The following is a 20,790-nucleotide window of genomic DNA, read 5'->3' as shown; positions in this document are numbered from 1 at the left end:
GTCTGCACGGAGCCTGCCTTTGCCCCTCGCCCTCTGGAGCTTACTCGGGCTCTGGCCCTACAAGGACTCCTTGCCCTCTCATCACGTGTTCCCTGCTTACCCAAAGCCCAGGCACCAGCCCGGTCAGAATTGAAGCTAGTTTTCCCACCAGCTGAGAAGTTAGTTAGTGCAGAGAACAAAGGTCTGGGTCAGACGGATCTGGGTCCCAATTTCAGCCCGACAGTGGGGCCTGGAGCAGGTCACTTAACCACCCCACTCCACTCGCCAGCCTCAGTTTGCAATCCTGTCCACAGGGCCAAGCCTACTTGGCCATGGCATCCTAAGGACTAGTGCTGGTGTCTGTAAGCCCACAGCATGTAGTGGGGGGTGTGTGATGATGCTTTCCACCCCCGCTGTCCCAACCTAGGGCCTGAGCTAGTCTCCATGTGGCCTGGAGACCTCCCAAGCCCCCGCACACACCCAGCTCTTTGTTACATGCTCACATGCATTCTCCTGGTTGCGGCCTCTCGGCTGAATCACAAAGCAAAACCAGTCCCCCAAGTCTCGTTTCCAGTTTTTAATGTTTTTCTTGTAAAATCGAAAATATAAAACCGGCAGGGGAATGGAAAACAAGTTCTGTACACTTTATATACACGAGGTCTGTGATTTCAAAACCAGAGAGGGAAGAAACGGAAGAAACAGTCAAGGCGGTGTCCAGCGGTCACTGATCCTGGGGAGCCCCTCTGAGCGCCCCGGCTTGGGTTCAAAGGAGCACTCACGTAGCAGGAAGGCCCGCGGCTCTGCCTGGACGGTGCAGGGTGGCCCTCACGGCACCCCACATCCCCGGGCTTGTGGAGAGCTGCAGCCTGGCTGCTCAGGCCAGCACAGAGAGGAGGGAACCGAGTGGGCAAAGCAGTGTCTGCGATGGCGGGCAGTGGGGGTGGGACCGTTCTTCAGGTGTCCGTGTAGATGGAGGGGATGTGACTCAGGCAGTGGTCAAAGGCCCCGTTGGGGAAGAAGCCACAGTCCTCGGGGCCGCTGGACACATCTTCGGAAGGCTGCGGCGGCAGTGCTGCGGGGCATGGGGCCTCGGCCAGGGCCTCGTAGCCTGTGGGTGAGCAGGAGAGGGTCTGGGCTGGAAAGGGGGCGGGGGTTATTCCCTGCCATCTCTTTCCAGCTCTGGGCATCCCTTGCCTGCCCAGGGTCCCCCCTCAGCAGGGCCTGCCCAGAGGCCTCTCCTCTTCTAGACAGAGGAGCTGGAGGGCGGGGTGGGGAGGGGGATTGGGAGGTAGGAGCCCTAGGCCTGCCACTCGAGGAGCCCAGGGCAACTGGGGAGAGAGGCTCAAACTGGCATTACCCAGACTGGTCTATGGGGCAGAACGTGGGGAACCAAGGGAGGGCAGGGTGGGTGCATCCCAGCTCTTGTCCTCAGGGACTGGTACCCTCCCAGCAGAAAGCTCCAGGGCCCATCCCTACCCTTTCCAGTTCCTCCTCCCTACCAGACACAAGAAGCCCAAAGAAGGGAACCAGCATTTAATGAGCACATACCAAGGGCTCACTGAAGCCTTACCTCATGTAGGCCTCACAACAATCCCATGAGGTGGGATTCTTTATCCCATTTATAGACCAGGAAATGGGCTCAGAGAAGGCAAGACACTTGCCCAAGGTCTCATTGGACTTGAACCCAGGTCCATCTGACTCTTCCATTGGTCATGCTGTCTCCATGATGAGGTCACTGCTCAGAGGCCCTCGTCCCCTTGTCCAGGTCATCTTGTCCAGCTCCTGCCCTAAGGGCCCTGTTCTGGGCAATTGCCATGAATCTGTGTGGCCTCAGTCTCCCTATCTGTACAATGGGATTGGGCTGATCCCATTTCTTTGTCAGACAGGATTCAGTCCTGTGTGTCTATTCTTAGCAGAGGAGGTAGGCGGCCGAAAGGAGCCTGGAAGGGTGGTTGCATGTTGGATGCTGGGCTGCTAGCAATGTAGCAGGGGAAAGAGGAGGCCAAAAGAATTGCCCCCATCCCAGGCGGGGCAGGGGGTGGCACATGGAAGCTGTCTCTTGCTGTCCTCAGAGCTATTTATTTCAGACCATGCTTGTAAACCAGAAAATCTTGGCTTGAACTGGATGGGGGCCAGGGAGGTGAGAGCCAGCAGGGCTGGGGAGGGCGCTGGTGCCTAATCACGTACCATTCCACGTGTGCACAAATGTGGAACACGTCCACCCCCCATGGACCACATGCACAGTGACCAGGCACACATCTGCCCAGTGTGCACGTATGTGGCATGTGTCCGCCCACAGGCACGCGTCCACTCAGACACAAACATGCAGGCACACATGTGCACGTGTGCATAAATATCTCATTGGAAACAGACACATATAAGCTGTGTGCGGTCATGGAAGGGTGCAGATCCTAGTTCTGTGGGATTCTGGGACCGTCCTGAGCCTCTACTTCCCCATCTGTAACTGGGGATGATCCTACCTCATGGGATTGTCAAAAGGATTTGCGATGATGTGTGAAAAGCATCCAACAGAGGGCTGGGCCTTGGTGGGTGTTTGGGGAAGGGAGGCAGGTAGGCAGGGCTTACCTGTGGCAGGTAAAGGTGCACTGAGGCTGTGGTAGCCATTGGGTCGCAGGGGGTTGAAACCGTGGGCCTCCCCAGCCAGCCCATCCCCGCTGGCTGCTGGCTCAGTCGTCCTGTAGCAGTCGCCGTAGGGGAAGCAATTCTGGATGGAGTGGAAGCTGCCCTGGTACCCTGCAGAGGGAGGTGGCAGGGGCTGCGTTAACAAAGGAAAAATGAACAGAGGGCACTGTCTGCTCTGTTCTGCTCAGAGAGTCCTGGAGTATGGATGAGGGAAGGGGAGCACCGGGGCAGAAAAGCTGCCCGGACTGTGCTCGCAGCCCTCCCCGGCCTCCCTGGGTCTCCCTCTTAGTCCAGTGGAGGCGTCGGATGAGGTGGGCTCGTGTGGCTGCCCCTGCCTCGAGCCATTTGTGGCTGATGTCAGTATTCTGAGGGATGGGGCTCAGAAGGATATTGACCCTTTCACATCCTTGCCCTCAAAGATGTGCCATACCCAATCCACTGTTCCCTCAAGTAGAAGGCCTTCCCCCTCACCCCACCCCTAGCCATTGCCGAAGCTCTTCTCTCTGCTGGCAAAGCCCCCTGACCCTTTGTCAAGGGAACACACTCCTCCGCATCCTTCAGAGCCCACGTCCTCCAGGAAACGCCCTGACTAGGTCCAGTTAGGTTGTCTGTCTCCCAGCTTCCCCCAGCATGGCCCTCACAGCGGGCCCCAGCATTCTCCGATTACCCCCTGCCTCCCCCAGGTTGCTGTCTCCTTCCTCTCTGGCACCGGTGTGGGCCCCTGGCCAGAGCTTACCTTGTGGGCTGGGCAGAGGTGCGGGCGGGGGGCTCTGGAAAGGCAGGTAGGGCAGCTTGTTAGGAAGTGTGGAGAAGGGTGGGCCCCCCGGAGAGAGGCTCTGGGAGGCTGGGGGCAGCGACGGTGGCCCGAGCCCCTTCAGCGGGCTGACCATGGGTGAGAGGAGGCCTGGCCCCAACCTGGAAAGAACAGAGCTGGCCGTCAGCAGGAAGAGCTCTGGGGGGCTCTGGGGGGCTCTGGGGCCTCAGCGACCCAGTGGATCCTGACTGGTCCCCTCCAGCAACGGGAGCTTAGACCTCACCTCTCTAACTTTCAACAGTACTGTTAGAAGAGCAAGCTTTCATTTCTGATTATGCTCAAACTGGAACCAAATTTTAAAATCCTCTGAACTTGAGAGTCCAAAGGAATCAGTAAAGACAAAAATTCTACCTGGTATCTAGGATTGAGAGCCCGGGGGGAGCCAAGGTCACTAGAATGACCTTGGAGTTGTTCACAGAACTGTGTTCAAACCCCCATCCATTCTGAGTGGCCGTGTGACTTGGGCTGTGGTTCCCTCGCAGGTTGCTGTGTTCCCCGCTCGGCACACCGCAGCTTTCATTACCGAGGGCTAAATATCAGCCACCCCTGTGGGGTGCCTGGCACTCTCACTCCGCACGCAACTCTGCAACCTGGAGGAAGAGCCCTGGAACATTCCGCACTGAAAGCCTTAGTGGTTCCTTAACAGAACACACCCAAGACTTGCCATCACTGAACCTCCACCAGGCCCCAAGCCCCTGAGACAGGTGTTCTGGTGTCTTTTTTGCAGATCAGAAAACCGGGGCTCAGAGAGGAGCTCAAGTTACTCCCAGGCACACAGCACTGACTTCACGGGTTACTGTGAGGGTAAAAGTAAAGCAATGTGTGATGCCTGGTACAGCCTCGTCATTATTATCAAGGTGAGGGGAAGAGAAACTAGCAGTTCAGGCTGCTGTCCAAATTGGCCTTTGTGGTGGGTAATTTTATGTGTCAACTTGGCTAGATTTGGGGAACGGTCGTCTGGTCAAACACTAGCCTAGATGTTGCGGTGAAGGTATTTTGTAGCATCCACAGTCAGCTGACTTTAAGTAAAGGAGATTGATGACCCAGGATAATGTAGGTGGGCCTCACCCAATTAGCTGAAGGCACTGAAGGCAAAGCCTACAACATCACCTCCCTTGGAATTTCCAGCCTGCCAGCCTCTCTTAAGGATTTAGGACTCCAGACTTTAACATCACTCTTACTGGAATTTCCAGCCAGCCAAACCTGCCCTACAGACCTTGGATTTGTCAAGCCCCCATAGTTTTACACACACACACACACACACACACACACACACACACACGTATTTGTATATTTATATATACATCTCTTTATATACACACACACATATATCTTATTGGTTCTGTTTCTCCAGAGAAGCCTGACTAATACAGCCTTCTTTCCCCCACCCAGTGTACTTTTAGGGACCTTCTCTGGTCTCCATCCCTGGCCATCTCTCCTCCACTTGCATACCTCCCATGATGGAGAGTTCACCACCTCTCTTCATAGCTTGAAAAGATGCAGGCCCAAACCCATGCTCTCTGGAAGCTCGTGAGCTGAAATGAGACTGTTGCATGAGGCTGTGCAGTCACCCTGATCCTCACTGAGCCCATTGGGGCCAACTGGACAGCATGTCACCATAGATCAGGTTTCCAAGTCAGCTATTTTCCCTCCTCATGCTGCCTGCCTAAGCCTTTGGGATCTTATTCGCAGAAACCAAAATGACCCTGGGGTCAACTGGGCTTAGGGGCTCTTGGGGCCATGCTGAAGGCTCAGAGCCAATAAAGCATTTATGTGCATTGAAGAAAGAGAGAGAGTGCACGCATGAGAGGTCAGTGTCCATTTTTTTTTGTTTGGATTTGTGGATTTGTTGGACTATTCACATTAAAACATACCACAAATTCAATGTCCCAGCTCCAGCTGACCTTGCCAAACTATGCATGTTACCCTTGCCCCCTGTCTGAAATAGGAGGTGTTAACGGGACAGAGCAGTGCCTCTCTCTGCTTCCTCCAAGTGAGCATCTTGCTGTCACCACCCCTCCACTGCACTGCCATCACCCATGTGTCTGGGAACCAACCCCCTTCCCGTGAGCCCAATGAGGGCAGGGGAAGGGTGGCCTTGCCCTGGGTCCCCGGCCCCCAGTGACTGACATACCAAAGATACATATCGGGCTCTTTATGCCAATGAATTGACTCCTCATCAGGTCTCAATGATTCATTAATCATCATCATTAATACTGTGAGGGCTGATTCACAAGGCCATGAAGTGGGACAGGGTCTATGACGGTGCGGTATAAACTGTAGAGGGCTGTACCCACACACGTGCCTTCATCATCAGTTCTCCCAGCTGAGGCATGGCCAAGAGAGCACATTCTCCTTCCTTTGGGACTGGGTGGTGCCTGCCTTACCCAGCCCCCAACTCTGGTACTCACAACCCAGCCCTTCCCTGCCCTGATTTCCTGTCGGTCCTTTCAGTGGGAGCTCCCGCAGGGCAGGGCCAGGTCCCAGCCTCCTTGGTCAACTGGTGCCCAGCACAGGGCCTGGTACAAGGCAAATGGTTGATAAATACCAACAAATGAGTTTCTGAGTTGCTCAGCCACAAAACCCAGAGATGAACAGCATCACAGACTTAAGGAGAACCAGATCTGAAGGGAAGAAACATGCATTTCCAAAGTTTGTTTTTCCTGTCTCAAACCTGCCATAAATTCACGCCGGACACCTTCACAGCCAGTGAAATTAAACAGAACTCGACTCTGTTTGCAGCAGACAGTAAGGCCAAAGTTACGCTGCTCTACCTGAATGCTTTAAAAGGAAAAAGGGAGAGGGGAAAACATCATCTGGATACCCTCTTCTGAGTCATGCAAATGATTCCCAAATCAAATATTTTTGCTTCAATTGGAACCTATAAAAATTAATATAAAACCTCACTGGCCTGGCAGACAGAGGGAGAGCTTCATACCTCGCACGGAGCTGGGAAAAAAAACCCACCCGACTCAGCGTCTTCTCTGAGCCAGGGTAAATAAATTTGGTCATGAAGTCAGGCCCTCTTAGAATATTTCTGAGTGAATCAGATAATTCCGTCAAACTATTTAAACATCCCAGCAAACCACTGGGGAGCCCCGAGTGGCTGTTCCCTGTTGACTCTGGCAGAAAAGGGGAAAGCTGAGGGCCACCTCCCCACCCTCTGTTCTCAGGGGACGGAAAAAGAAACCCATTCTAGTTGGCACTGGGTCCGGTGTCAGGCGTGAGGGCCCCTCTCTCCCGCAGCCTGGGGGAGCCCGGGCGCCTTGCTGGTTGGGGCGACTGGAACTCCCTCTCCCTCAGGCAGGACGGTCAGGTGGGCCGGGGGTCCTGCTTGGTCATCACTTTACCTCTTGCTGCAGGAATTCTTGACAGGTGGCAGCAGGTGATGAAGGAGCTAGAGCAGAATGCATGAGCCTGAACTGGGAAAGGCTGCTGAGGTCTATTTATTTATTCATTTGGTTGGGAGCTGTTTGGGGGCTGGCTGGCGGGTGAGCAGGTGGCCTGAGCCAGCCTGTTGGGGTGTGTGGGTGGGGACGGCGGGTTGGTGTCGGCAGAAACTGTATCAGGTGACATGCACAGTATCAGGTGAGTGTAGCTGCTCCTCTCCACCCCCCTAGAGGGAGCATTTTAATGCTTATTTTACAGAGGAAGAAACTGAGGGTCAGGGAGGGCCTGGCTTTCTTGATTCACTTTTTACCCTGTCAGGCTCCCCACCTACACCCTCTGTTCTGAATGGCACCTCAGCCCACTCAGGTTTCATCCCTGATGTCGCCTCTTTCCCCAGACAGCCAGGGTTTCAGTGAGTCCTGCTTATTCTACTTGACTAATGCCTTCTGAGGGTCCCCTCCTCCCCATCCGTCAGGCCCCGGGGCAGGCGGCTGCCTGAACTCTGCATTCCAGCCTGCCTCTGGCAATCCAGCCCTGCTCTGCAGGCCAGCGGTGCGTCCTCACCCCCAGACTGCATCACTGCCTGGCGCCTAGTGTTCCCGTCACAGCCCTTGAGATCTGGCTCCGGTGACCTCTCTCCCAAGTTCGTCACTCCACACGAGTCACGTTTCCCAGAACATACCGTGCTCCCATCGTGCCTGCCTTCGCACTTGCTGTTCCTTCCTCCTGACCTCTCCACTTGGCCAACTCCTCCTTAACTATGGAGACTCAATCTAGCACCACCTCCTCCAGGAAGCCTTCCGTGACATCCTCCTCTCCACCCACCCCACTGGGTTCACCTCTGGGCTTCCACAACCCCTTCAGCTGCTTTCCAGGAGAGCACTTGCATCTATGTGGTCAATCCCTGCAGGTCTGTCCATCTCCCCCTCCTTGTGGTGAGCTTTTCCAGGGCTGAGATCATCAGTGGCTCCAGCTCTAAGCCCAGAGCCTACCTATACCAGGGATTCAATAATTGGGCATTGAATGAATGAAAGAAAAATAAATGAATAGCCGGAGGAAGCCATTTAGGGGCACTGGGACATGAATTTGGTGATGAGGCCAGTCTGGCCCCAGGCACCGACAGGTTCATGCCAAGGCCAAGGTTGCAGGCTTCTGGAGGGAGGCTCTGGGGGCAGGCCGTGGGGGACAAGTTTGATCAAGTCTGCTGGCGATAAGCAAATGTGGCAGGAGGGCAGGGAGGGCAGGCAGATGGGACTGTGAGGCCTCCTTCTGCCCATTTGCAAGGAAAACATTTCAGCAGCATTAGGGGCCAGCAATGAAGGCATTCACCATTTTCAGACAGTTAAGTGGCCACAATGAAAACCACACTGAACACAAGGAGGGGCTGCTCCTCCCCGTCAAGGCTCCTGGACAGCCACAGCAGGTCGGCAATGCTTACAGCTGCAGTGGCCCAAAACGGGGGCACGGCCCAGGTCAGTGGCCCTGGAGTGGGCAGTGGGCAGTCAGTCCACTCATCAAGCGGATAAGCCAAGGAGAAGCCAGGGAGGGGCTCCCAAGGATCCAGGGGTGGAGTGGGGGACACAGCACCTTCCCAGAGCCCCCACCACTAGTGGGAAGGAGGGGATGCATGAGATGGGGCATCAGGAAGCCTGGGTGCCAACACTGTCACCCTTGAAGGGTTACTGTGAGGTATGAAGAAAGTCGTGCCCATGGTGCTTTGTAGGGGGCCTCGTACACAGTAAGTGTCCCATAAACGTTGGCCATTTTAATTATCAGTGACAACCAGAACATGTGCAGGATGCCTGCCCTCACTTGCCACCCAGAGGTGCCTGCTTGTTGCCCTGGAGGGGGACCAGCTAGGGGTACATACCCTTCCCTGGTGCTCTCGGCCGCGGGCAGAGGGGACAGATGGTGGTGGGAAGCGGTATCCAGTGGGTGGTGCCTGGAGGGGACATCGTGCGTGGGGGGCAGGATGCCTGATGCCAGCCCATTGTGGGGGGTGATGGAGCCAGGAAACACACCTGCAGGGAAGCAAACAGAAATCCCTGGGCTTTGGCCACTCCCCAGGCATGGCTGTGGGTGGCCCAGGAGCTATGTGTACCTGCTTACGGAGAGAGACAAGAAGAAAAACGAGCAAGGTTATGTTAATAGAAGTTTGAGGGCCTCAGTGAGGGAGAGGATGGCCCCACTCTGCCCTGGCTGAAGGGCTGTGTCCAGGCCTGGTGCCCACCCTGACAGGGGAGCTGAACTGACAAGGGACTATCAGAGGCCTTGGGGTGGTCAGGCCATGTTCTTTGTGGGGGAGGGGGGAGGGGGGCAAGGTAGGGGAAAGGGTAGGGGGAGTTGGTGGCTTATATTGAGCAGGCTATCTCAAATCTCTGAGGGGCTGTTCTGGAAAAGAAACAAGGCTTGCTCTGGGGCCCCAGAAGTAGAAGGGATCCCTGGAATGGGGAGAAACAACAGAGAAGCAGACTCCAGCTCAGGGCTTGGTGGTATTTTCTAACAGGCAGGGCTGCTGCAGGGTAATGGGTTGCCTTTGGAGAGAATGCCTGTGCAAGTGGGTGTCAGGTTGGCCGGGGGACCTCTGAGAAGGGCTGCTATGTATGGTTGCATAGGCTGTGCACTGCACAAGAGTCCCAGCTGAGGGGAGGAGTCAGCCCATGCTCTTGTCTCAGATTCTAAACTTACAGAAGACATCTGCAGGGTGAAACCACCTTTTATCAGCTTTTACCCCAAGAACCTCACACTTGTTAAGATTGGTGAGCTCATGGATCAATGGGCATACCATGCCACAGTCTGAGGTTGCTCCAGGGGCCAAACTGAAGATCTGAGAATTACTGAGGCCAGTGCTCCCCAAACACCTACCCCAATCAGAGGGGAGAAGGAACCCCTGCCCTGGTACTGGAGCCTGAGAGGAACACAGCAAGGGTTGCAAATTTTTTGTTTGCTATTTTATCTGAAAAAATGGGGCCAATTTTGCACCCCATCTTTCATCTGGCTATGTTTAATTAATAGAAATTGGCCTTTCCCCTGAAATCAAAGTATCTGATGCCCTGGGAGGGCGCTGGGGATCTGGGAGCTCCACCCAGGGCTGCACTGATGCAGAGTCCACTCTGTTCAGTACACGCCCTGAGCCAGTTGTGCATTTTGAATATCACTCTAGTCATCATGGATCCAATCCCAATGCTGTTTATCACCCCAAGAGGACCAATCTCAGAACATACCAGGCTTCCCTCATGGATGGGGTGAGGGGGAACTTTAACCTTCTCAGGAGGGGTTCTGAGGCAATCCTGTCCCAGGCTGGTCTCTGGCCAAGGCTTGCTACAAGGAATTGAGCAGGGCTGTGACAGAGATTGTACAGCATGGCAGGGAGCCAAAATGAGTGAAGATGCAGGGGCAATACGGAGCAGTGGGGACTGTGGCAAAGTGGAGAGAATGTGCCCATTAAAGTCCTTTACATTCAAACCGTTAAAAACAAACAGACAAACAAACACTGTGCCTATGAGATCAAGTGGTTTGCAATACCTGGCTTGGAGTTAAGAGCCGCAGGCCTTCTATGGCTGGGTTATGTTAGGTGAGATTTACCCAGTTTCAGATTCCAGGCCATTCTTAATTAACAACATTCATAATAACAACAGTTTCTGTTAAAAGAATATACTATGTGCCAAGTTCTTTCTCTTTCTTATCTATTTGGTCCATCTCAACAACTGCAGATAGGGTAGATAACATGATCCCATTTTAAGATGAAGAAACTAAGGCTCAAGAAGTTTAATGGCTTTCCCATAGTCACCACACAGTGGGCAGCTAATCAGGCTTGTCTCCCAAGCACTTCCCAGAAAAATCCCACCTGAGGCCAGGCCCAGGAAATGGCATGGGGTGGGGGGTGTCCAGCTCAGGCTGTGGCCTGGACATCTGACCAGGGTCAAGGCTCTGGTTCAGGCTTCACTGCTGCTGGCCGTGAGACCCCAGGGCTCTCAGCCCCAGCTCTCACCCCAGCCCACTCCGGGACCTTGGCTCCCCAGGGCAGCACTGCCCGTCCATCCATCCACTGCCTCCCTCGGCTAGCACACCCTTCCCCATGGTTTGTCTGGAAGACACCCGGAGAGGATTTCTGTGATGGAGCCTGGCTCGGTATTGCTCACGGCTTGCGCCCCTCACCACTTTCCCCAGTACCTCCTCACCTGCCACCTTGAACCAATTTGGGGGCCTGACAGCTGGGAAGGCCTGGAGTGCTGATAAATCCCGCTCCCTCTCCCTCAGCCATGCTGACCTCATGTCCTCACTGTCCCTCAGGTCACCCTCCCCCCTTTTTTTTTGTATGCTGAGGAGGAGGCTGTTAGACAGGCTCCCCAGGGCTTCCCAGGAAGAAAAGGGCTGGTCCTCCCTGATGGGAGACAAACTCATGGGAGCTTCCTAGACGAGGAAACTGGATGTTGCCCTCACCAGCTCCTCTGCTCGGGACTCTTCTGTCCTAACACCCCTTGAATCTGTCCGCTGCTTGTTCCTGCCCTGGGCCAAGTCCCTGCCTGTCCCAGCCTCCTGAGAACGAACACGCGGTGAGTGACTGGGCACGGTAAGCGGACAGTGGGTGTGAACACGGGATCCCTGTGTGCGTGAGGGGCCATGGGAGGGGGACACCATGGGGCCTGCCCGGCCTCTCCGCCAAATGAACCACTTCAGGCTGTAAATCAGCGTCATCAATCATCAGCCGTGATTGCTTAACCTCTGGCCTCAACATCTGTTCCTAACTGTGCTTCAGGCATCTGCGGTGTGGCCCACAGAGGAACCTGGCAGGTCCGAAGCCTGCGGGGATCCAGGACCCCTGGATTGGCCTGGCTGGTCCTCCCTGTTGTGCTGGAAGCAGCTCGGGGCCAGGGACCAGCTCTAGGCCTGGCATATAGTAGGTGCTCCATTATGGCACAGGAGTAGCATGAGCACCAGGGAGGCCGTGGACCCAAGTGCTGAAGAGGACAGGCTCTGCAGCCACCCGGCCTGGGCAAACGTCCTGGCTCTGCCACTTGCTGGCTGTGGAACCTCGGGCAAAATGTTATTTAACCTCTCAAGGCCTCAGTTTCCTCATCTGTAAAATGCAGAGCATAACAGCATGTATAAGGTTGATGTGGGCATCATGTTACTTATGTGTATGTATATATATACAGATACCTATATCTGTAGCTATATATACACACATACACACAGTCCCCAGAAGAGTTCCTGGCACATATTCTATAAATGCTGGCTATTGCATTATTATAAGATGGGTGAGCAAAATAGATATACTTTTCTTTCACAACCAGCCACATAATATCAATGATAAAATCATCGATCGCTGCAGGTTTACATAAACGATCACATCCACAATTGCATTTGTTCTCACAGCAGGTCTGGGAGGGAAACCGAGGCTCCAAGCAGGGAAGATGCCCCCTCTCCCTGTCACAGGCAGACATGGTATTACCCCGAAGGCCCTCCAATCCATGGCTGTTGCTTCAGTTGGACTTTGTTTCTCATCCACAGCATGGGTCCCGGGTATAGCGCCCCACCACTCAGGGTGGTTGTGGGTTGAATGAGATGATGTTTGTAAAGTGACTGGCCCATGTAGGTGCTCAACAGATGCTGCCCTGACCTCTCTCCCTGGGTGTCTGGGATGACAGGCCTCTTAACTTGGATCTGCTGCTGACTTCTCTGGGGGCCCTTGGGTAAGCCCTCCTCCTGCCTAGGCCTTAGTCCTCCCAGGGTTAAAACTCTGGGGCTTCAGGACTTCTGTCTCCAGGACAACTACTCCTTATCAGCTGCAGCCCTCTCTTTCTTGCTAAATCAGGAAGCAACCTCAGAATCCTCCTCAATACGGGGCTCCAAGCAGCCATTCCCAGTCATTGGGAGCTGGCACTCGAGATACAAATCTTCATTCCTGAGGTGGGTCATCCTTATGGCCCCTTTACCATTTTAGCAATTCTAAGACTAGAAGCAGCCCATGGCGGAGGGCCCCTCTAGCTGGAGGGGGAAAGGTGCAGTCTTCCTCACGGCACCTATTCTCCTGGGTGTCCTCACCCTTGTGATCCCGCCCTTCACAGGGTCCCATGAGAATAGGCAAAACCTTCCTCTTCCTCAGGCTGTTTGGTGAGTATTTTGACATATTTTAAAATCTGCTGTTGCTTCAATGTTGAGGGGAAAGCATAAAAAGTTAAAAAATTAAAAATGTTAAAAAATGGTTGGAGTAATTCAAGAAATCCCAGAGGGTGGGCAGAGCTTTTCGCTCTGTGGTGTCTATGTGTGTGGGGGGTAGGGGTAGAGGGGTAGAGCACAAGCACCGTCACTGGGACCCAAAGGCCACGCTCCCTTATCTGGGCTAGGTTCCCAGGCCACGCCACCAGGATTCCTGCTGCGGCCAGAGACCTGCCCATGGCCCGCGGCTGCTGGGAAGGACAGGCTGGGCTGGACCCCGAGATTTGAGTGTTGGCCTAGATCGGCCTGTAGGACCCAGGGTTCAGGGGACCCCATCTCTGGGCTGCAGAGTTTAGTGACAAGCTGGATATGTTTCTGGCTAAGGCAGCCACCCTCTCATAAGGTTGTGGTGAGGATTTAATATGACTTCAAGTCGAGGCCAGGGTCAGAATGGGCTCTTCTTGAAGGAGGCTCCTTCCTGAAGGGGATACCACCAGCACGAGCCATCAGGAAGGGTCTGGACCTTACACCCAGGGAGCTACAGCCCCTTCCACAATGCTTGGTCCAGGGCCACGTGCTCCCCCAGCCCAGCTCTGCACCTGTCCCCATGCTGGGCACTGGTGACTCAGCATGAGGCAGACCTGGCCCTGTCCTCATGGAGTTCACAGTCTGATGAGACAGACAGGAAACAAGAGTGACAACCCAGTGTACTCCACCCTGGGGCAGAGGGAAGAACAGCGGAAGGCTTCCTGGAGGAGGAGGCAAGGAGACGGGTCCTGAAGGAAAAGCAGGTGCTATCTCAGTGAAGAGAATGGAGAGAGGAGGCTGGCCAAGCATGAACAGTGGCTCAAGGGTGAGAGGGGGTGGAGAGTGTTCAGGGAACTGCATCTGATGGGCCAAGGTTGGAGCAAGAGGCCTGCAGGGAGGTCCAGGCCCCATGAGGCCTCAGAGGCCAGGTTTCATCCCATGGGCACGAGGGAGCCATGGAAGAGTGTGGAGGAAGGTACAGCTACTTAGATGAGCTGCAGAGACAGAAGATGGATTGAAGGTGGAGAGCCAGAGGCAGACAGCCAATTAAGCCCCAAGGAGTGGGTGCCAACAAGTCGTGCCCTGTGGTGACCACCCGATGGCCCTGGGCCCACAGAACATCACTGTCTTCCTACGGGGCGGTCCGTGGCAGTGAAAGGCTCCCCCCTGGCTGTGCACCTGGCCCTGCCTCCCCGCCGCATACCTGGGAGCAACTCCTGGCCCGGGGCACGGCCACCCTTCCCGTCGCTCACAGGTAGCTGTGTGGACGCATGGAGCTGCTGCAGGGCCAGACACTCGGTCAGGACGTCAGCCTCGGTGTCAGGGCCCATGTGCAGCTGGGGGAGCAAGCAGAGGGAGAGAGGGTGTTAGCATGAGACCACCTGCCCAGGGGCAGCCCTTACTCTAGGGAACAGGGCAGGAAGGACAGCAAGCCCAGGCCAAGACCCTTTGGCTCACTGCACCTCAGTTTCCTCATCTGTAAAATGCGCTCAGGATCCCTAACCCACTGTACTTTGTGTTAGTCCAGGTCCTCTGAGAAGCAGATGCCAAGAGGGATTCAACATGCAAGGATTTTTAACAGGGGAAGTGCCTGTGTGAGAGAAAAAAGGGCGAGAGTGGGACAGGCTGGGGAGCTGTTAGCAATGGAATTTTGACCCTGAGGGAAGGAGGGAGGGAGGAAAGGCCGGGCGGAAGCTTCCTAGGCTGCTGGAAGTCGGAGGGGTGCCGGGCCTCCGGGAAGGGGTCTGCCTCAGTGTCCCTCCCTGGCCTGCTGCACTCAGTCACCTGCTCCGAGCAGCCCTCAAGAGGTGTGGCCTCCACCGGAAGTTGAAGGTCTGCTAGGCACGTTCCCGTGGCCACCGCGAAGGTGAACTGATACGGCGGGAGTAAAACTCCCAGAGCCTGGCATGCTGTGCTACTCTGTGTCTTTCCCTCCTTCATACCTCCTCTCCAGCTTTCTTCCTTCCGGGCACATAGTCCAAGCCAGGGCCAGAAGACCCGGATTCAAATCTTATTCTCCCTCTTCTTATTCCCAGTGTGACACTGGACAAATAACTTAACCTCTCTGGGTCTCACCTCCCCTGCCTGTAAAAAGCAGCCTCACCTCCAGGTTGCTGTGAGGAATAACACGATGATGGGTCTGAACATCATGTTTTGTGAATGGGCTTTGTGAATGGCTGGCTGAGCCCCATGAGGTCACAGGAGAGGTGGGTGCTCAGCAGGCCGCTGTATGGACTTGGGCTTGTCTGGCTCAGAGCAAGCTTGGGCTAGGATGAGGCCCAACAACCCAAAGTCAGGCTAGAGCCCTGAGTTGCCTGAGAACATCTTCACCTCTCTAGATGGGGCCAGAATGCAGGGGGCGGGGGGAGTGTTGTTCTTGGGACATCCAGGTGGTGTGGGGACAGACAGCTGGATGGGAAGGGACCCTTCACACAGGGAAATCCTAAAGCTTGACTACTGGAGCCAGAGGCCCTGCAGATTGGTTTGTCCAAACCCTCATTTTACCCAGGACAAAACAGAGAAGGCAAGTGCCTCATCCCATGTCACACAGCAGCTGAGAGTCAGCTCTGGGGGTTTTTCCACCCTCCCAGGCCAGGGGGGGCCTGGATCCAGTCTCGCAGAAGGCATGCCCAGCCTCTCCACGGGCTCTCAGCTCCCTGACCCAGCAGCTGTTTTCCATGTAAATTAAGTTTTTGGCAAAAAAGGGCCAAGGCATGTTCTTGCAGACCACAATGTCGATCGGATTAGGAGCAGCAGGAGAGGAGAATTAAGGAAGAAAAGCATTTCTAATTCTCTCTGAAACGCTGCATGGCTGCCAAGGAGTTGTCATAATACAAGGGTCGCTTTACCCAGAAAGATACATCATCCCTGATGGCTCTTAATGGATGCTCGTTGTTGGGAAGTTTGCAGATCTGTGGCCCCAGGTCCCCGGGGCTCAGTGTGAGCCAAGCATGGGGCCTGGGAAAACCAGGGCAGGATTCTGGTCCTCGGGCAACATCTGCTGGGGACAGAAGCCTGCCTGGCGTGGAGCCCCAACCAGCCAAAGCCTGGGCCTGCTCAGCCCGCAACCCGAGAGTGGTGGAAAGAGCTCAGGCCTTGGAGACAGATGGATCAGGGATGGATACCAGCCTGCCACTCCCTGGCTGCATGACTCTGGGCAGGTTTCTTAATTCTCTAAGCCGCTTCTTCCAGATCTCTAAAATGGGAATAAAGCCCTAGTACTTTCTAGGGCTATGGTGAGGATTAAATGAGATACAGTCTATGAAGCACCAAGCACAGCCTTGAGCCAGGAAGGCACTTGGTTAAGACTCATCCCTCCACTCTGAGGATCAACATAAATGTTTATTTTTACCAGCAAGTTTTGACCATGTCCTTCCTCTGCTCTAGAGCTGCCAATGGCTCCCCACTGCTTGTGGGACAAAGACCAAAGTCCGAGGCTGGCTGTCCCTCCCCACAGTCTTTCCCACAAAGGGCCTGCTTGCTCCCAGCATCTCCTCTCTGTATGACCCATCCCCATGGGACTAAAGCCAGCCTGCTTTCTCCAGCCTCTGGGCCTCTGCTCTCTTGTTTTACTCATGGCAGATTCCACAGTTCTTAGAATGGTGCTTGGCATTTAGTAGGGGCTCAATAAATCTTGAATGAATGAATGGGCTCTTGTCCCTCTGTCCTTCTCTGTCATGCCGGTGACCCCAGATGGAGCCCTGGTGTTTCTCCATCTCACTCCCTACGTGGCACTCAAGTGTCCCTATTGCCATGGCCTTGGTGGTCCTCTGGAGATGCAGGTTACACCAGCTGGGTAGGCTCTGCCCAAGTTTGTGTCCTTCCTTCCGCTGTGGCCCGGATCCCTTGGCAGCTCACACATTTCTTGTCCAAAACAGAACTTGCTCTTTTCTCTTGCAGACCTGTTTCTTTCTGAGGTTTCTTGTTCTGGCAAAGGGCACCTTTGTCCATTCCACACCCCCAAATCTGACACTGGCACCTTGTCCTGGGCTCCTGCTGCTGATCCCCCACCTGGCCGAGCAGTGGCCCAGTCCAGTTCCTCCTCCCCCCACCTCCCCTTCCCCCCAGGTCAGGCCCCCACAACCTCACTGCTCCTCAGCAGGGGCCTCCCTGACTTGGATCTCCCTCCACTCACCACAACCCATTCTCCACACAGCTCCCAGGGACACCTTTCTAAACCTCAAGGTGACATGTGCCTTCTCTGCTTAAGAACCCTCCATGGCACCCCACTGTCCTTAGGACAAAGGGCAAGCTCCTTGGGTGAGCCTGTTGTGACTTGCTCTGCCTGCTGCTCAGCCAGGGGAAACCGACACCCAGCACACACAGCACGTGTCAAGCATCAGTCTTTGCTGAATGTTGGTCACTGTCTGGGGCACCCACTTCTTACCTGTCTTCACCTGCCCAGTACTTACTCCTTCCTCAAAACTTAATACAAATATGTGCAAACCTCTGTTTTGAGCTATTACTTTGTGCCAAGTACTGTTCTAAAACCTTCACATATAATCCTCACAACCACCTTTAAGGAAAGCTTTATGGTCCCCATCTGGCTGGGAGGAATGGGAAGGCCAAGTGTCAAGAAACTTGCTCAAGGCTTCAGAGCCAGTAATGGGAGAGCCGGGAAGTGGCCTATGGCAGGCTGGTCCCTGATGTCACTTCTTCTACGCCAGATGGGCTGCGGACCCCTTATCTGTGCCCCCGACTGTTATCTGCATGCCTCTATTGTACTCTTAATTATATTATATTCAATTCTCTCTGTGTAGCCTCCTACCTGCCAGGCCATTGAAGGTAGGATTGTGCTTTTCCATTTTTTTGCACTGGAGCCTATACAAGACCTGACATCAAATGCTTACAAAACAAGTTGTGGTGAATGGGCAGGCGGATGGAGAGGTGGGTGAGCTTGTGGACAGTCTGTGGACGGCTGGCTGGGGTGAGGAAGGAAGGGCTATGGGCCAACGGATACCCTCAGTAGATGGTGGGAGGTGGATGGGCAGACAGAAGGGCAGCAGCACCCACAGGTGTGTGGATGGGGAGTGCATGCAGGGAGCGTGGGTGCCTGGCTCAGGGATGGCGCAGGCCGGCGGAAGGCCAGGGCATGTCTGCAGAGGTGGGCCTGGCAGGGAAGGCCGTCTTACCTTCTTACGCACCTGCTGCTCTTTGGCCGAATGGGCCTTCACGTGCTTGCGCAGGGAGCTGGGGTCTGTGTAGCGCTTGGAGCAGCCGGGGATCTGACAGGCATACGGCTTCTGTAACATCAGAGGGCCAGAGGCGGCACGAGTGAGGGGCCAGACACCTCCCAGGGCCAAGGCCTTGCCTGCTGGGCCCAAGGTCCCGCTGTGTGAGCTTTGGTGGTGAGGACTTGGAGGGAAAGGACAGGCTGCAGGCTCATGCCCCATCCCTCCCACCTGTGTCTCCGGCCAGGAGGGGTCTGCCCATGGGTGCGGGGAAGGGGAGTGAAGTGGGGGTGTAGGGGACAGCGGGCTCTGCATCTCCATTCTACCACAACTCTGGGACCTCAGGTGAGTTGCCTCCCCTCTCTGAGTGTCACTTTTCTCCTCTGCAAAATGGGGAAAACTGAGTCTGAGGCTATTTGGCCCCAAGGAAAGAACACCCTTTGTAGCCTAGAGCTGCAAAGCAGCAGCAAGTGGACAAGGAGTAGAATGGGTGGCTGCGTGAGAGAGGAGGAAGAGAGGGAAAGTGAGGCAAGGGGTGGGGGGCACAAGGTGGGGCCAGGCGGGGAGTCCAGTGGGGCCGTGGGCGGGGAGGGACAGACCACAACTTGCAGGTGGGCCACGAGACACCCAGGCTGACCCTCCTCCAACAGCTGCAGGAACACAGGCCTGGCAGACAACACAGGCCTGGTGGTGGTGGGATGGTGTATCTCCTGAGGGCTCGGGAAGTCCCTTGTCTTGGCCCTCCCTGCTCAGCTAGAACAGAAAAGGTGGACTCCAAATCCACACCGCTACCTTGCTCTGGTTCAGTCCACCCTGGTCTCCGGCTGGGATTCCTATCCCAGGCTCTACCCTGGCCTCTCATCAGAAGGCCATTCTTGCAGATCCGACCACATTCCTGCTAGCTCAGGGGCTCCTGGTGCCCTCTGGATTCAGGCCCTCTCCTGGCCCCTCCTGCTCCCTGCCCCTGCCCGCCCTACCCACTGCACCCTCAGGCTATGCCAGCCTCGGTGTGCCCTGTACCCTGCCCACGCTGCTCCGTGTCTCACCGTGTGCAACCTGTGCATCCCTCCTTGCCTTTCCTGCCTGGCCACGTCACCTCCTCTCTCAGCCCTCCTGGTGTCCCTCCTTTCATCCCACAGGCCTGAGCTTCCTGCTGGCAGCGCTGTCCATCTGTCCTGCTGGGTCTGTGTAGGGGTCCCTCTGTTCTTCAGGTTGGGAGTTTTTCTCAGGGGAGGGACCTGCCTGATTCATCTCAGGCCACACGGCCTGCCCCAGGGTGCGGGATCCTCAGCACCAACTGGATTCCGGTCGCTTCCATAGGGGCTTCCACGACACCCTGCTTGGGAACTCCTGCTGCCACTGGCGCTTGACATTCATCAAGCACCCCTTTTTGAACACAACTAGCAGTTCCAATTTCTCAGGACCCTCTGGTCTCCCGGGATGGGAGACTGTTTGGAGGAAGGGACGCCTCTTGGATTAAGGATAAGGGACTCCCTGTCAGAGATGCTCACACGGACCTGCCCCCCAAAACCTCAAGGCAACTCTGCCCCTGCTGGACCAGGGTGAGGCCGAACCGAACGCAGGCTCAGGGGCCTCGAGGGAGGGGAAGCAGAAAGAGACCATACCTTGGTGCTGCCACGGAGAGTTGCCAGGTTAAAGAAGCGGAGGAGAGCAAAAAGAGAGACAGAACAGTGAGAAGCTTGACTTGGCTGAAAGAAAGCCATGGGTGGGGCAGGAGGAGTGGAAGGTGTGCCTCAGACCTGCCCCCACCCCCAACCGAGTCACACTTGCACATGCACACACACACGTGTATGCACACACTGATTTATACTCTCTCATGGGCCCTGCCCCGCCTTGGAGCCAAGGCCCTGTCCCTTGGGGATGCTGATACAAATCCACAGGCTTTTTGTCAAAAGGCAAACAAGCAGAGCTCTGTGTGTGCAGATGCACTCGCCTGGAAAGGGGATGGTGAGGCCCATCTCTGTGTTTGTTTTTCCAGGGCCTGACGTGTGCAGAACATTCCTCAGGCCCAGCTCCCCGGTGAAACCTTGGGAAACCCTGTGCCTGTCCCAAGCCAGCAGCCAAATCCCAGGCCTGGAGTCGCTGCACAGGCTCCAAGAGACAGGGCCGCCTTGTGGTTAATAACAAGAAGAAACATCGTCGTGCAGCGAGAATGGTGCACTTTGCTCAAAGAATCACGGCCCGTTTATTAAGCGCGTCCCACGCGTAGGCCCTTAGCTAAGCACTTGCCTCCCAGGGTCGCCTGCGTCTCACACCCACCCCACGAGAATCGCTTCCATTTTGCAGATGAGGAAATAGAGGCTGAGGGGTTTGCCCGAGGTCTCGGAAGCATGTGTGCATGATGCTCTGCTAGGGCGCCTCCTCTCCTTGGCAGCCCTGAGTGGTCTGGTGAAGTGGGCAAAGGAGAGATTATCTCCTCCCATCTTGCTGATGGGGAAACCAGGGCCCAGAGCAGGGCAGTGGCTTATTTGAGGTCACACAGGGAGTCCGTGGCAGCCAGGGCTCAAAACTCACCCTCAGTGCCTGCAACATGGCAGGATTGGATCAGCATTTAGCCAATGAGTAATAGAACAGAAAAGGAGG

At 55.3% G+C, this 20,790-nt stretch overlaps 1 protein-coding gene across 2 annotated transcripts in view; it reads right to left on the bottom strand.

The window, feature by feature from the left end:
• Positions 1 to 602: 602 nt before the first annotated feature.
• The window catches only part of GLIS1 (GLIS family zinc finger 1), a 280,799-nt gene continuing 260,611 nt past the window's right edge, over positions 603 to 20,790 (bottom strand). For both annotated transcript variants that reach the window (XM_037827178.1, XM_037827179.1), the window contains exons 6-11: positions 18,148 to 18,258; positions 14,220 to 14,352; positions 8,697 to 8,847; positions 3,359 to 3,537; positions 2,566 to 2,733; positions 603 to 1,087 (exon numbers count right to left, since the gene is read on the bottom strand). In XM_037827178.1, coding sequence (XP_037683106.1) covers positions 933 to 1,087; positions 2,566 to 2,733; positions 3,359 to 3,537; positions 8,697 to 8,847; positions 14,220 to 14,352; positions 18,148 to 18,258 — 897 coding nt within the window. In that variant the 3' untranslated portion in view covers positions 603 to 932. The remainder of the gene's footprint in view (positions 1,088 to 2,565; positions 2,734 to 3,358; positions 3,538 to 8,696; positions 8,848 to 14,219; positions 14,353 to 18,147; positions 18,259 to 20,790) is intronic.

The sequence above is a fragment of the Choloepus didactylus genome, chromosome 2 (genome assembly GCF_015220235.1).
Source record: "Choloepus didactylus isolate mChoDid1 chromosome 2, mChoDid1.pri, whole genome shotgun sequence".
Classification (NCBI taxonomy): Eukaryota; Metazoa; Chordata; class Mammalia; order Pilosa; family Megalonychidae; genus Choloepus; species Choloepus didactylus.
The sequence above is the reverse complement of the archived record's forward strand: the minus strand, read 5'-3'. Positions and strand labels throughout refer to the sequence as shown.